At 20.2% G+C, this 14,104-nt stretch overlaps 4 protein-coding genes across 4 annotated transcripts; all 4 read left to right on the top strand.

Moving 5' to 3' along the window:
• Positions 1-1,125: 1,125 nt before the first annotated feature.
• Positions 1,126-2,247, top strand: PY17X_1400059 (PIR protein; the record flags this gene model as incomplete). Its single annotated transcript, XM_022957364.1, has 3 exons — positions 1,126-1,140; positions 1,262-2,086; positions 2,182-2,247. 3 exons carry the CDS (start codon positions 1,126-1,128, stop codon positions 2,245-2,247), a joined length of 906 nt encoding a protein of 301 aa, XP_022811091.1.
• Positions 2,248-4,551: 2,304 nt separating this feature from the next.
• PY17X_1400057 (uncharacterized protein) lies at positions 4,552-5,745 on the top strand (the record flags this gene model as incomplete). Its single annotated transcript, XM_721073.2, has 3 exons — positions 4,552-4,566; positions 4,704-5,570; positions 5,659-5,745. 3 exons carry the CDS (start codon positions 4,552-4,554, stop codon positions 5,743-5,745), a joined length of 969 nt encoding a protein of 322 aa, XP_726166.2.
• Positions 5,746-8,459: 2,714 nt separating this feature from the next.
• On the top strand, positions 8,460-9,597 carry PY17X_1400055 (PIR protein; the record flags this gene model as incomplete). Its single annotated transcript, XM_022955379.1, has 3 exons — positions 8,460-8,474; positions 8,611-9,426; positions 9,511-9,597. 3 exons carry the CDS (start codon positions 8,460-8,462, stop codon positions 9,595-9,597), a joined length of 918 nt encoding a protein of 305 aa, XP_022810854.1.
• A 2,334-nt stretch (positions 9,598-11,931) lies between these two features.
• Positions 11,932-13,071, top strand: PY17X_1400053 (PIR protein; the record flags this gene model as incomplete). Its single annotated transcript, XM_022957350.1, has 3 exons — positions 11,932-11,946; positions 12,085-12,894; positions 12,985-13,071. 3 exons carry the CDS (start codon positions 11,932-11,934, stop codon positions 13,069-13,071), a joined length of 912 nt encoding a protein of 303 aa, XP_022811090.1.
• Between the last annotated feature and the right edge of the window lie 1,033 nt (positions 13,072-14,104).

The raw sequence follows: 14,104 nt of genomic DNA, 5'->3' as shown, positions 1-14,104 counted from the left end.
TCTCAAATGTCATTTCAATATTACATATTATATTATCATTGTTTAATGAATCATCATTTTTTAATCTTAAATAGCATTATTTTACCATATAATTAATAAAATATAGAAAATTTAACGAATTATTTTAATGTATATCCATTGATAACAATAACAATAAATATATAATATAAGAATGAGCAGTGCAAAACATTTAGCGAATATTCAACTTAATTTATATATTAAAATGACTAATATATCTTATCTCTCTTCTCTTAAAGGATAATATAACAACCTAATTAAACATCGTTTTATATTATACTTTAAAATATCATCAGTAGGTATATATGTTTAATATTTACTAAGTATTATTTTAAAAATAATATGCATTCAAAGACTTATTTAAGCTTATAAGTACGGGTTCAGTGCTAATTGTTATTTTAAAAAATGGAAAAGATGGGAAAATATATTATAAAATTACCCAATAAGAAATACTTATAATTTGGAATATGTAAGAATAAAAATAAAGTTATTGAAAATGTTAAAATATAATTGGAATGTATATATATTAATTAAAAGTAATATTAAAATTATGTAATTTGCATAGAAAATGGAGCATATAACTTTAAAATACTATAATTAAAAAAAACTATATTATATATTATAAGAAACAAGTATATAAATATTTAATATATTTTAAAAATTATTATTTATATGGTTTTAAGGATTATAATAATAATAATAAAACTTTTTTATTTTTAAATTTATACAGTATTTAAGTTTTAGGGCGTTGTTTACGTTCTATATTAAAGCATATGTATAAGTATATATTTTTTAAATTCATTATAAAAGTATATTAATTTTTATAATAAAGTTATACCAAATGTTAGTAAGAATAGTATTTTTTGTATAAAATGTATTAAGCAACCCTCTATTTAAGGTAATTTAGCTAAATGTCATAAAATAAGTATAATATGATTTTAGTAATACTACTATATTATTATTTTATATGAAGTTAAAATTAAGAATATATCTAACGAAAGGTAATTGGTATGTAAAGAGATTAAGTAAATATAACATATATTTATGCAATATATATAAATAACATCATCCCACATAATCTCCAAATTATAACGGAATTTCATTATAATGGCTGTTAATCTGGTATATATCCTTTTTCTTACATTATTTGGATGTTGCATTAACTATAAATTATATTAATTTTCATTTTAGTAACATTTATATTAATACATTCTTTTGTTTAATTCGTAAAATATATTCGTAGTGTGATGGACTTATAATGGCCGATAAAGGTCTTGTCTTCGATAAAAATTCTCAAAATTATATGTTAGAAGGAAGTTTAACCAAAATGCATTGTCCTAACCAAAACTGTGATAATGATGACAAAAAAATTAGTTCTGCTTTTATAGCATTGCTAAGTTTCTATAAGGAATATGTTAATGTGGAAAATTTAGAGAATGATAAATTTGCTGAATACGCTATTTTATGGTTAGGTCACATACTGAATCAAAAAACAGAAAATGGAACCACCCCATTAAAGGATTTTTATACTAAACATATAAAAACAAATAGTTGTTATGATCAGAAAAAAATTGGTGATAATGATAGTAAGATTAATATAAGTGTTATAGATACAAAAATAGAATCGATGAATATTGGTATTAAAGATATATCTAATTTTTATGAAATATTTAAATTATTATGTGATATGGATAGTGAAGTTGGTAGAAAAAAAATCCAATGCAATACATGTTTAAAAAATGCTGGAGAATTTTATGAACAATATGAAAAACTTAAAAATGGTTTAGATATTAATAAAGGAAGTTCTTATTTTCAACTTTGGTTAAGTTTATCAAAAGATTATGACAAATTTAAAGAGAAATATAAAAATAATGTATGTAGTAATATCGAATCCCTTAAATCTTGTTCACGAAGTTCAGCGACAAAAAGCCCAGTGACAGAATGTCCAGTGGAAGAATGTCCAATGAAAGAATGTCCAGTAACAGAATGTCCAGTGACAAAAAATACGCTAATTACAATTGCAATTATATTTGTTGCAGCATCAATTTTATTGGGAGTTTCTTATAAGGTAAATAATAAGGAATTAAAAAAAAAATATTATATATATATATATATATATAAATATTAACGAGCAACCGTACGCTTCTTAACATTTTATATTAGTATTCGTTATTTGGATTTCGGAAACGATCTCAAAAACAACATTTAAGAGAAAAGCTAAAAAAATAAAGAAGAAAATGGGTCATTAATATGATTCGAAGAGTAATGGTTATTCCGTAATAGTAATAATGATTGATATATTTTAGGAAATTGTCTATTTCGAAGTAATTTTAGCATAATTTTTATATAATTTTTATGTTTTGGAACCCATATTCGGGTTAGAGCTATGTATTACATTGCATTTAATTTTTTATAACTTAAACACTAATTTAATATATGTAAAACCCCGTATGTTTAATCAAGAGATGATGCCCAAATATTCAACCCAAAATGGGGATAAGCTAATATAAATGGGGTTATATAACATATTTATAAGTTATAATATATATAATTGAGTGTTAATATATATTTAATATGATTAAAGTAAAATAACTATATTACATATATTAATTCATATTATGCTATATCATAATTGCCTATATAAAAGTTAATATGTGGATTTATTGAATTATGCATATCATAATATGTTTCTTTATTTGGTGAAATATTTTATTTAGTAAAACTTATTATTTGTGACATATTGATTTTAATTTAAATCATGTTATCCAACTGAACTGTATAATAATATTATTATCAGAGTATAATTATAATTCGATTCATTTGAAGCAATTGCCTACATTATAATATATCTTCATATTAATGATTATATTTTTAATGTTAATTAAGCACACTACTAATGTATAATAGATAATCATAAAATATAGATTCATAAGTATCGATCGAAAATCGATAATATAACATAGTCTATAAATTATTGTTGTGCTTCTAACATTTTTTGAAGTTGTAATTGTATTAATAGAAGTTGCTTCATACGTTTTAATTTATTTATCATAAAGATAGAACATTATATTAATCACTATTAATTTTTAAATTTTGAGGTATAAATATATTATATTTTAAAATAGTTAAAAAATAAAATATAAATATACTATTAAAGTTTAATATTATAGATATAATGCATTATTATATGACTATACATATAATCTAGAAATTACCAATAGTTAATATTAAAATATTGTTTTATTGTGAAACCTTCATATAATTAAATATTAATTTTATTGAAAAGACATAATAATACATTATATATTTGTTAATTATTCAATTTGGAAATTGTAGTTTTATATTCTAAAAATATGGATTAATGGAGAAAGGGTTAAATACTTAATTAATATTAAATATCATTTTATTATTCAATATTAACGCATATTATATTATTATTGTTTTTTGTAGAATTAATAAAATATAGTATTTTTAATAAATCATTTGAATGTATATACATTGATAACTATACAATAAAATGTATAAGATAAAAATGAACTAAGTAAAACATTTAGCAAATGTTTATCTAAATTAATATATTAAAATAGCAATATATCTTATCTCTCTCCTCTTAAAGGCAATATAACAATCTAATTAACATAGTTTTCTATTATACTTTAAAATATCATCAGTAGGTATATATGTTTAATATTTACTGAGCATTATTTTAAAAATAACATGCATTCAAAGACTTATTTAAGCTTATAAATACGGATTCAGTGCAAATTGTTGTTTTAGAGAGTGGAAAATATGCGTATAATATATTATAAAATTACCCAATAGAAAAAATTTCTAAATTGGAATATGTAGGAATAAAAATAAAGTTATTTAACGCATTCAAATTATTTTTTAATTTATCTACATTCATTAAAAACAATATAAATTTATATAATTGCATAGAAAGTAAACAATGCAACTTAATTTGAAAATACTATAATTTTAATAAAACATGGTATATAGTATTAGAAACAAGTGTATAATTATTTAATATGTTTTAAGAAATGACTATTTATATATTTTAAGGATTATAGTAATAATATAATTTTTAACTTTTTAGATTTATACAGCATTTAAATTTTTGAAGGACATTCATTAAAACATAAGATATAAATATATTCCTTTTCTATGTTCAAACATACTTTAAATTCATTATAAAAATATATCAATTTTTATAATAAAGTTATACCAGATGTTAGTAAGAATATAATTTTTTGTATAAAATTCATTACATATACATTTAATAAAAATTGTATTAAGTAACTCTCTATTTAAGGTAACTTAGCTAATTAGCATAAACACAAATAGAACGTTTCTTTGTAATGATATTATTTTATTATTCTATATTAATTTAATTATTGAAAAACTTATAATATATTTAACTACAGACAGTTGTTATATTTGGGATTAAAGTATTTATGTCACATATTGGGGGCAGTGTATATAAAACAACATGATTCTACTCAATTTACAAATCAAAAATAATATCCCATTATAATGGATGCCGAAGTGGTATACTCGATTTTTAATAATAATAGTTTCCTTTACATTTTTTTATATTGTATTACATATAAATATCATTAAACTTTATTTTAATAAAATTTTTAATAATTCGAGTTTTTATTAATTCTTTTTAAATGTTTTCATAGTGTAAAAGGTTCAAGAAAGTATTGGATGCTTTTCCCGATACATTGGACAAAAGTGGAAATTATCAATTTAAAGATATAGATTTTTTAAATATACATTGTGATAATATTGATTTTTCAGATAATTATTGTAATATTGATTTTAAAAGTGATTTCGATAAAATAAGTGATGGATGTTTATATTTGCTTAATGAGTTCTTTCGTGATTCTTCTACGTTCAAGACGGTTGCAAAAAGTAATATCAATATTGTTGATTACATTTTGATATGGTTAAGTTATATGTTAAACCTAAAGAAAGGTGAAAAAGACAATGTATCGTGTTTTTATATTGTATACATGGATGATTGTGATAAGTATACCAAGGAAATAAATGAATTAACTGATTATAAGAGTTATAAGGATCTTTTAGATAAAAAAAATGATGTATTGAATATGGATATTAATATTGTATCTAAATTTTATAAAGCATTTAAATTATTATGTGAAATGTATACTGAATTTGATGATCAAAAAAAATGCACAAAATGTTCTGAAAAAGCTGAAGATTTTTTTAAAATATATAAAGAACTTAATGATTCTAATAATAGTGAATATAGCACCTATTGTCAAGCATTGTCTACATTATCAAATGGTTATAATAATTTAAAAAATAAATATAAAGATGCTAACTCCCTTCCAGAGATAAATACAAAAGATAATAATGTAAACTGTCCTGAAAAAACTTCTAAGCAAACTTATATAGAAGGGTCTGAACAATTGCTTGGAGAATTTTCTGAGGTTACATTATCAGAATCATCACTAGTAAGTAAATTAATTCCAATTTTTTCGATATTAGTTGCAATAGCAATTTTTTTAGGAATTTCTTATAAGGTAAATAATAAGGAATTTAAAAATTATTTTCATTATATATATGCAAACGTTAACAAAAAATCATACGCTTCTTAACGTTTTATATTAGTATTCGTTATTTGGATTTCGGAAACGATTTAAAAAACAAAAATTAAGAGAAAAGCTAAAAAATGTAAAGAAGAGAATGAATCATTAATAAATTATTCTGAATATGACGATTGATTTATTTTAAGAAACTGTCTATTTCGAAGTAATTTTTGATCATAGTTTTTATATTGTTTTTATGTTGTGGGTTAGGGTTGTGTTTCTGGAACCCATATTTGGGTTAGGATTAAATATTATATTTTATTAATTTTGTACAATTTGAACACTAATTAATTATATATCATCCCGTATATTTAATCACTAGATGAAGTTAAAAATTTGTAACCCCAAAGGAGCATTGTCATTAATATGAAAAGGGTTACATAATATTTTTTCATAATTTATAATATATATAATTTAGTGTTCATATCGATTTAATATGATTAAAATAAAATGTCTATATTGGATATATAATTCATATTATGATATATGATAATTATTTATTATATAAAGCTTGTTATTCATAACTATATTGAATTATGCATAACACAATATGTTTCTTTGTTGATAAAACATTTTATTTAGTAAAACTTATTATTTGTATCATATTTGTTTTAATTTCAATTATATTACGCCAACTGAATTGTAATAATAGAATTATATATGAGGTTGGATATTAATTATATGATGATTCATTTGGAACAATTGCCTACATTACAATATATATTCGGATTAATATATGTGTTTTTGGCATTAATAAGTACAGTACTAATATATAATAGATAATCATAAAATATAGACGTATGGTATATCGATCGAGATTCGACAATACAACAATGCCTATAAAATATATTTTATGCATCTAACATTTTTAGTAATACAACAAATAGCACTATATATACAATATTTTTTATGTTTTAATTGTAGTAACTATTCTCTTTTTGTATTAAAATTAATTAGTATTAATAGAGTTTCTTTATACGCTTTAATTTATCATAAAGTTATAACATTATATTAATCACTATTAATTTGTAAATTTTATAGTTTTGAGGTATAAATAAATTGGAAATATATTATATTTTAAAATAATTAAAAGAAAAAACATAAGTATATTAATAAAATATAATGTTATAGTTTGCCATAATACTTATAAACAACTTGGTATATAAAATTAACGTTATTGTTCTAATATATATAATATTTTATCAATGGCAAAACTGAAATATGTTAAATTTGTGAAACATATACAATTACATATTAATGCAAAGTATAATGGTATGTAATAATTAATTTAATTTGAATTAATAATATTTTTATTAGGTTATATAAAATTCACAAATATATTGTTATTGCTAAATAATATATGTACTAAAATAATTTAAAAACTATGAAACAAAAAAATTACTAATTGATTTAAAGTATTTTGATTAAGCGCATTAATTATTCCGTTGTACTATACAGTGATATAGCAGTAATAAAAATAGCAATAACAATAGATAAAGTATTAAATACGAACAAATCATTAAATTTATTTGATTCGAATAAGTTGATATATATTATTAAACTTGTAATAAGATTAAAATTATATGCACAAAACATCAAATGAAATATTATAACATTTATTTAAGTATGCTTAATGCGATAACATTAGATTAACATTACCAAGCAAAATAATATTAATAATTATATAGTTTTCTTAAAAATATAGTTTATTATAAAATATAAAAGAACATATATATTTAGAAAATAATTCTAAGGCATTTTTAATGTATACATGAATTGAAAGTTTAATGTTAAAGAAATACAAGACATAATTATTTATATAGAATAGGTAAATCTTATATGACTACATAATTGTCTTAAAAAAGCATACTTCCCTTATCTCTCCTATCTAAAATGTAAATATACCAACCTAATTACACATAGTTTTTTATTATACTTTAAATTTTGCATCAATAGTTATTTATATGTTAATAATTAATATTTACTAAGTATTATTTTTAAAACAATATGCATTAAAATACCTATTTAAGCTTATAAATACGGTTTCAGTGCTAATTGTCGTTTTAAACCGTGAGAAAGATGTGCAAAATATATTATAAAATTATATAATAAGATATATTTCTAAATTTAATTATATAAGAATAAAAATAAAGTTATTGGACTCATTAACATAGATTGTAAAGTTATCTATATTAAATAAAATAATATTAAAATTATGTATATGCAATTAAAAAAGGGAACAATGCAACTTATTTTGTAAATGTTATAATTATATAAAAATAAAAGCTATATAATATTAGAAATAATTATATAAGTATTTAATATATCTTTAAAAATCACTATTTATATACTTTTAAGGATTATAATAATATAATTTTTTATTTTTTAAATTTATACAGTATTTAAGTTTTAGAATTGAAATCATTAAAACATAAAATATAAATATATACCTTTTCTATGTTCAAACATACTTTAAATTGTTTATAAAATTATATATATTTTTATAACAGAGTTTTACCAGATGTTAGTAAGAATAGCATTTTTTTTATAAAATGCATCGTATTTATATTTAACTAAAATGTATTAAGAAACCCTCTATTTAAGGTAATTTAGCTAATTGCCATAAAATAAGTATAATATGATTTTAGTAATAGTACTGTGTTATTATCTTATATTAATTTAATTATTGAAAAACTTATAATATATTTAACTACAGACAGTTATATATAGGGTTAAAGTATTTGCGTCTCATATTTGATGCAGTGTATATAAAAACAGCATGATTTTATTCAATTTACAAATCAAAAATAATATCCCATTATAATGGATGCCAAAGTGGTATATGCAATTTTTAATAATAATAATTTACTTTACATTTTTTGACATTGTATTATATATAAATATCATTAAACTTTATTTTAATAAATTTTCAATAATACACATTTTTATTAATTGTTTTTAAATGTTTTCTTAGTGTGAAAAATTCGAGAATGTATGGAATGATTTTCCCAATACACTGACCGATGATGGAAAGTATCAACTTAAAGATAAAACTTTTTTAAATAGTTATTGTTTTAATTATAAATGTGATAGTGATCTCGGAAAAATTAATGCCGGATTTTTTTATTTGCTTAATCAATTTTTTGGGAGTTCTGAGTTATCGCATTATGGGAAAAATAATATAAATATTGTTGATTATATTATCCTATGGTTAATTTATATGTTAACCCTAAAGGAAAATTCATTTAATAATAGTATAAAATATTTTTATACTACACTTATAAAGAGTGATGTAAAGTATGAAAGTACTGTAGACAATGTTAAAGATTGTCATAATTTTAAGGATATTATAGATAAAAGACATGATTTGACGAAAGAGGACATGGATAAAAATATTATATCTACATTGCATGATGCATTTAAATTATTATGTGGAATGTATACTGTTTTTAATGATAACACATCAAATTGCGCAAAATGTTTGGGAAAGGCTAATGAATTTGCTAACAAATATGAAGAACTTAAGAAATATTATAGTAATACTAAAAACAGTTCATTTAGTAAAATATTATCTACTTTATCGACTGATTATGATAATTTAAAAAATAAATGTAACGGTAATTCATCCTTTCCATCGATAGAAATAATACAAAGTTCTGAAAACGATTCTGTAGAAATTTCTGGACTAGTTTCTGAAGTTGCATCATCAAGTTCGTCGATATCAAAGAACTTATTTATAGTTTTATCGATATTTGGTGCAATAGGATTTTTTTTAGGAATTTCTTACAAGGTAAATAATATGGAATTAAAAAATATTATTATATATATGCAAACATTAACAAACAACCGTACGCTTCTTAACATTTTATATTAGTATTCGTTATTTGGATTTCGGAAAAGAGTTCAAAAACAATATTTAAGAGAAAAAATAAAAAATATAAAGAAGAAAATGAATCATTAATATATGATTCAAAGAAAGTAACTATTTCAGGAATAATAATAATGATTTATATATTTTAATAAACTGTCTATTGGAAAGTAATTTTTGCATAATTTTATATAGCTTTTATGTTGTGGATCAGGGTTGTGTTTATGGAGTCCATATTCGGGTTAGAGCTAAGTATTATATTTATATTTAATTTTTTACAATTTGAATACTAATTAAATATATGTACCGTCCCATATGTTTAATCTCGAAACAAAATCCAAATATGTAACAAAAAAGGGGATATATCCAATAATATGAAAGGATTGGCATAACATATTTTGTAAGTTACAATACATATGTCTAATTCGTTCATATATATTATAACTTCGCATTATATATTTTGTTACTATTTTTTGGCTAACCATATATAAGAACCATAATTATATATTATATAAGACTTGTAAGCCCAGAACTATATTCAATTATGCATAACACAATATGTTTCTTTATTTCATGAAGGTTTTATTTAGTAAAATTTATTATTTATATCATATTTATTTTTATTTATATCATGTTATACAACTGAACTGTAATAATAGATGTTAATAAAATATAGATGCATGGAATATCGATCGAGAATCGACATTGTAACATAGTCTATAAAATATAATTATGCTTCTAACATTTTTTGAAGTTGTAATTGTAGTTACTATTATTTTTTTGTATTAAAACTAATTAGTAATAATAGAAGTTGTTTTATACGCTTTAATTTATTTATCATAAGATATAATAATAGATTAATCAATATTAATTTTTAAACTTTATATTTTGAGGTATAAACAAATTGGAAATATATTATATTTAAAATAGTTAAAAGAAAAAATACAAGTATATTAATAAATTTTCATATCATATTTAAAATAGTTAAAAAATAAAATATAAGTATATAATAAAATTTTATGTTATAGTTTGTTATAATACTTTAAACAATTTGGTATATAAAATTAGCGTTATCATTATATGCCTATAAATATAAACTAGTAAAATGGTCTACTAATAACTAATATTGAAATAATGTTTTATTGTGAAACCTTCATATAATTAAACATTAATATTATCGAAAAGATAAATAATAATACATTATAAAGGTATCAATGTTATATATTTGTTAAAAATCCAATTTGGTATATGTGGTTTTATATTATAAAAATATGGGCAATGGAGAAAAGGTTAAAGACTCGATTAATGACAAATGACATTTCAATAATACATATTATATTAGCATTGTTTAATGAATCATCATTTTTTAATCTTAAATAGAATTATTTTACCATATAATTAATAAAATATAGAACTTTTAATAAATTATTTGAATGTATATACATTGATAACTATAACAATAAAATATATAAGATAATAATGAGCAGTGCAGAACATTTAACGAATATTTATCTAAATTTATATATTAAAAGAGCAAATCTATCTTATCTCTCTTCTCTTAAAGGGGAACATAACAACCTAATTAAACTTAGTTTTCTATTATACTTTAAAATATCATCAATATATATTTATATGTTAATATTTACTAAGTATTATTTTAAAAACAATCTACATATAAAAACTTATTTAAGCTTATAAATACGGGTTCAGTGTTAATTGGTGTTTTAACAGTGGAAAAAATGGAAAAATATATTATAAAATTACCCAATAAGGTATATTGTAATAAACCTAAAGTTATTTAACGCACTAAATTTCTTTTTTAATTATCTATATTCATTAAAACAATATACATTTATGTATATGTAATTAGAAAAGGGAATAGTGGAACTTATTTTGTAAATGTTATAATTTTAGAAAGAATATATTATACATTATAAGAAACAAATATATAAAAATTTAATCTATCTTACTAAATAACTATTTATATACTTTTAAGGATAATAATAATAACTTTCTTAAATTTTTATATTTGTTCATTATTTAAGTTTTAGGACGTTGTTATGTTCTATATTAAAGCATATATATAATTATATATTTTTTAAATACATTATAAAATTTTAAGGAATTTTATAATATAAATATGTAGAATGTTATTAGTCATATTGATTTTATGCATAAATTGTATTATATATACATATGATCAAATACGTATTAAACAAACTTTAATCTAAGACAATTTATCAAATTTCAATAAAAGTATATATTGTTCCATATTATCTTTAAATTAATATTAAAAATGATAGGAATTTATTTAACCACAAACTATTTTATATTAGACTTCAATTATTTTGTCACTTATTATGCGTAAAATATATAAAATAATATGATGTTACATAATCTACATATTATAAACAAAATAAAATTGCAATGTATCATTACCTGGTATATAATTTTTTTAATAAAATATGCTTTCCCTTTACATTTTTCGATGTTACATTACTTATACAATTCATTAAATTTTATTTTATAAGAGTTTCATTAACATATATTTTTATTATACTTTTTTAAATTTTTTCTTAGTGTGGAAGCTTCGATACATTGAGAAACTATTTACCCGATGGATTAGTCCAATCGAAAGAACGTGATTTTCATGATTTAGGGAGTATTGTGAATTATTGCCCTAGTGAAGGTTCAGAAAAAAATGAATGCAAAACTGATCTCGATAAAACTAAGGCTGGATTTTTATGGTTATTTGAACAAATTATTGTTAATCATATTGATGGTTTAAGTAAAGAACAGGCTAAAGCGTTTATTACATACATTATGATATGGTTAAATTATATGTTAAACCTAAAAAAAGTTAATGACACCAACCTAAATGGTTTTTATACTAAATATACAGAAAATAATATGAATTATACTAAATGTAAAAATGGTGATATAGATTGTAGTAATTCATTAAAAGATAAAACGGGATATAATAATTTTACGGAAATCATAAATGAAAGAAAGGATTTGTTGAATATTAGATTTGAAGATCCTTTTAAATTGTATTATTCATTTAAATTATTATGTAATATGTATTATGAAATTAATGACGCCAATCCAGATTCCGATAAATATTTAAAAACAGCTAAACAATTTGTTGAAAAATATAAAGAACTTAATGGAGATTCTGATATTACTGAAGATAGTCCCTATTATCAAGTATTGTCTACATTATCAAATGATTATAATAATATTATAAACGAATGTACTAGCAATCTTTTTAATTGTATAAATTTTCCATCCCTTCCAACATATTCACGAAGATCAGTAATAAAAAATACACTAATTTCAATTGCATTTATATTTGCTTCAGTATCAATTTTCTTGGGTATTGCTTATAAGGTAAATAATAAAGAATTAAAAAATTATTTTCATTATATATATGCAAACGTTAACAAAAAAAATAATACGCTTCTTAACATTTTATATTAGTATTCGTTATTTGGATTTCGGAAACGATTTCAAAAACAAAAATTAAGAGAAAAACTAAAAAATATAAAGAAGAGAATAAATCATTAATATATGATTCAAAGAGAGTGATTATTTCAGGAATAGTAATAATTATTGATATATGTTAAGAAACTGCCTATTTTGAAGTAAATAATTTTTGCATAATTTTTATGTTGTGGGTCAGGGTTGTGGTTATGGAACTCAGATTCGGGTTAGAGTTAAGTATTATATCTTTATTTATTTTTTTATAATTTGAACACTAATTAAATAAATGTACCATTTCCGTATGTTTAATCATAAGATGAAGTTCAAAAGTCAAAATATGCAAACGAAAGGAGAATAATCTAATATGAAAGGGGCCAATACCATATTTCTCATAAAGTATAATATATACAATTATGTGTTCATGCCGATTTAATATGATTAAAATAAGATGTCTATATTGCATATATTAATTCATATTATCTATATCATAGTTGCCTATTACATAAGCCTTGATAACCCAGAGCTATATTGAATTATGCATATCATAATATATTTCTTTATTTCATGGAATATTTTATTTAGTAAAACTTATAACTTGTATCATATTTATTTTTATTTAAATCGTGTTATCCAACTGAAATGTAATAATAGATATTCATAAAAATATCGATCGAGAATCGAGAATACAACATTATCTATAAAATGCATTTTATGCATCTAACATTTTTAATAATCAATAAAAATATGCATATTAATAAAAAATTATATTATAGAAATATGTATACTATCATTTTAATTTTTGATTATATATAGTATCATTTTATGCTAAAGTATTAAATTCAAATAATATAAATAGTTCTATATACATTAGTTTATTTACTATAAAGATATAACATTAGATTAATTAATATTAATTTTTAAGCTTTATAGTTTTTAAGTATAAATATATTACATTTAAAATTTTAAAAAAATAAAATATAACTATATTAATAAATTTTCATATCATATTTTGTTCTAATAATTATAAATAATATAATATATAGAATAATATTATTATTATACCCCTATAAATATAATATAATAAATTACTCTACTAGTAACTAATATTGAAATATTG

Source organism: Plasmodium yoelii, assembly GCF_900002385.2.
Source record: "Plasmodium yoelii strain 17X genome assembly, chromosome: 14".
NCBI classification, from domain to species: domain Eukaryota; phylum Apicomplexa; class Aconoidasida; order Haemosporida; family Plasmodiidae; genus Plasmodium; species Plasmodium yoelii.
This window is presented reverse-complemented; position numbering and strand designations above follow the sequence as displayed.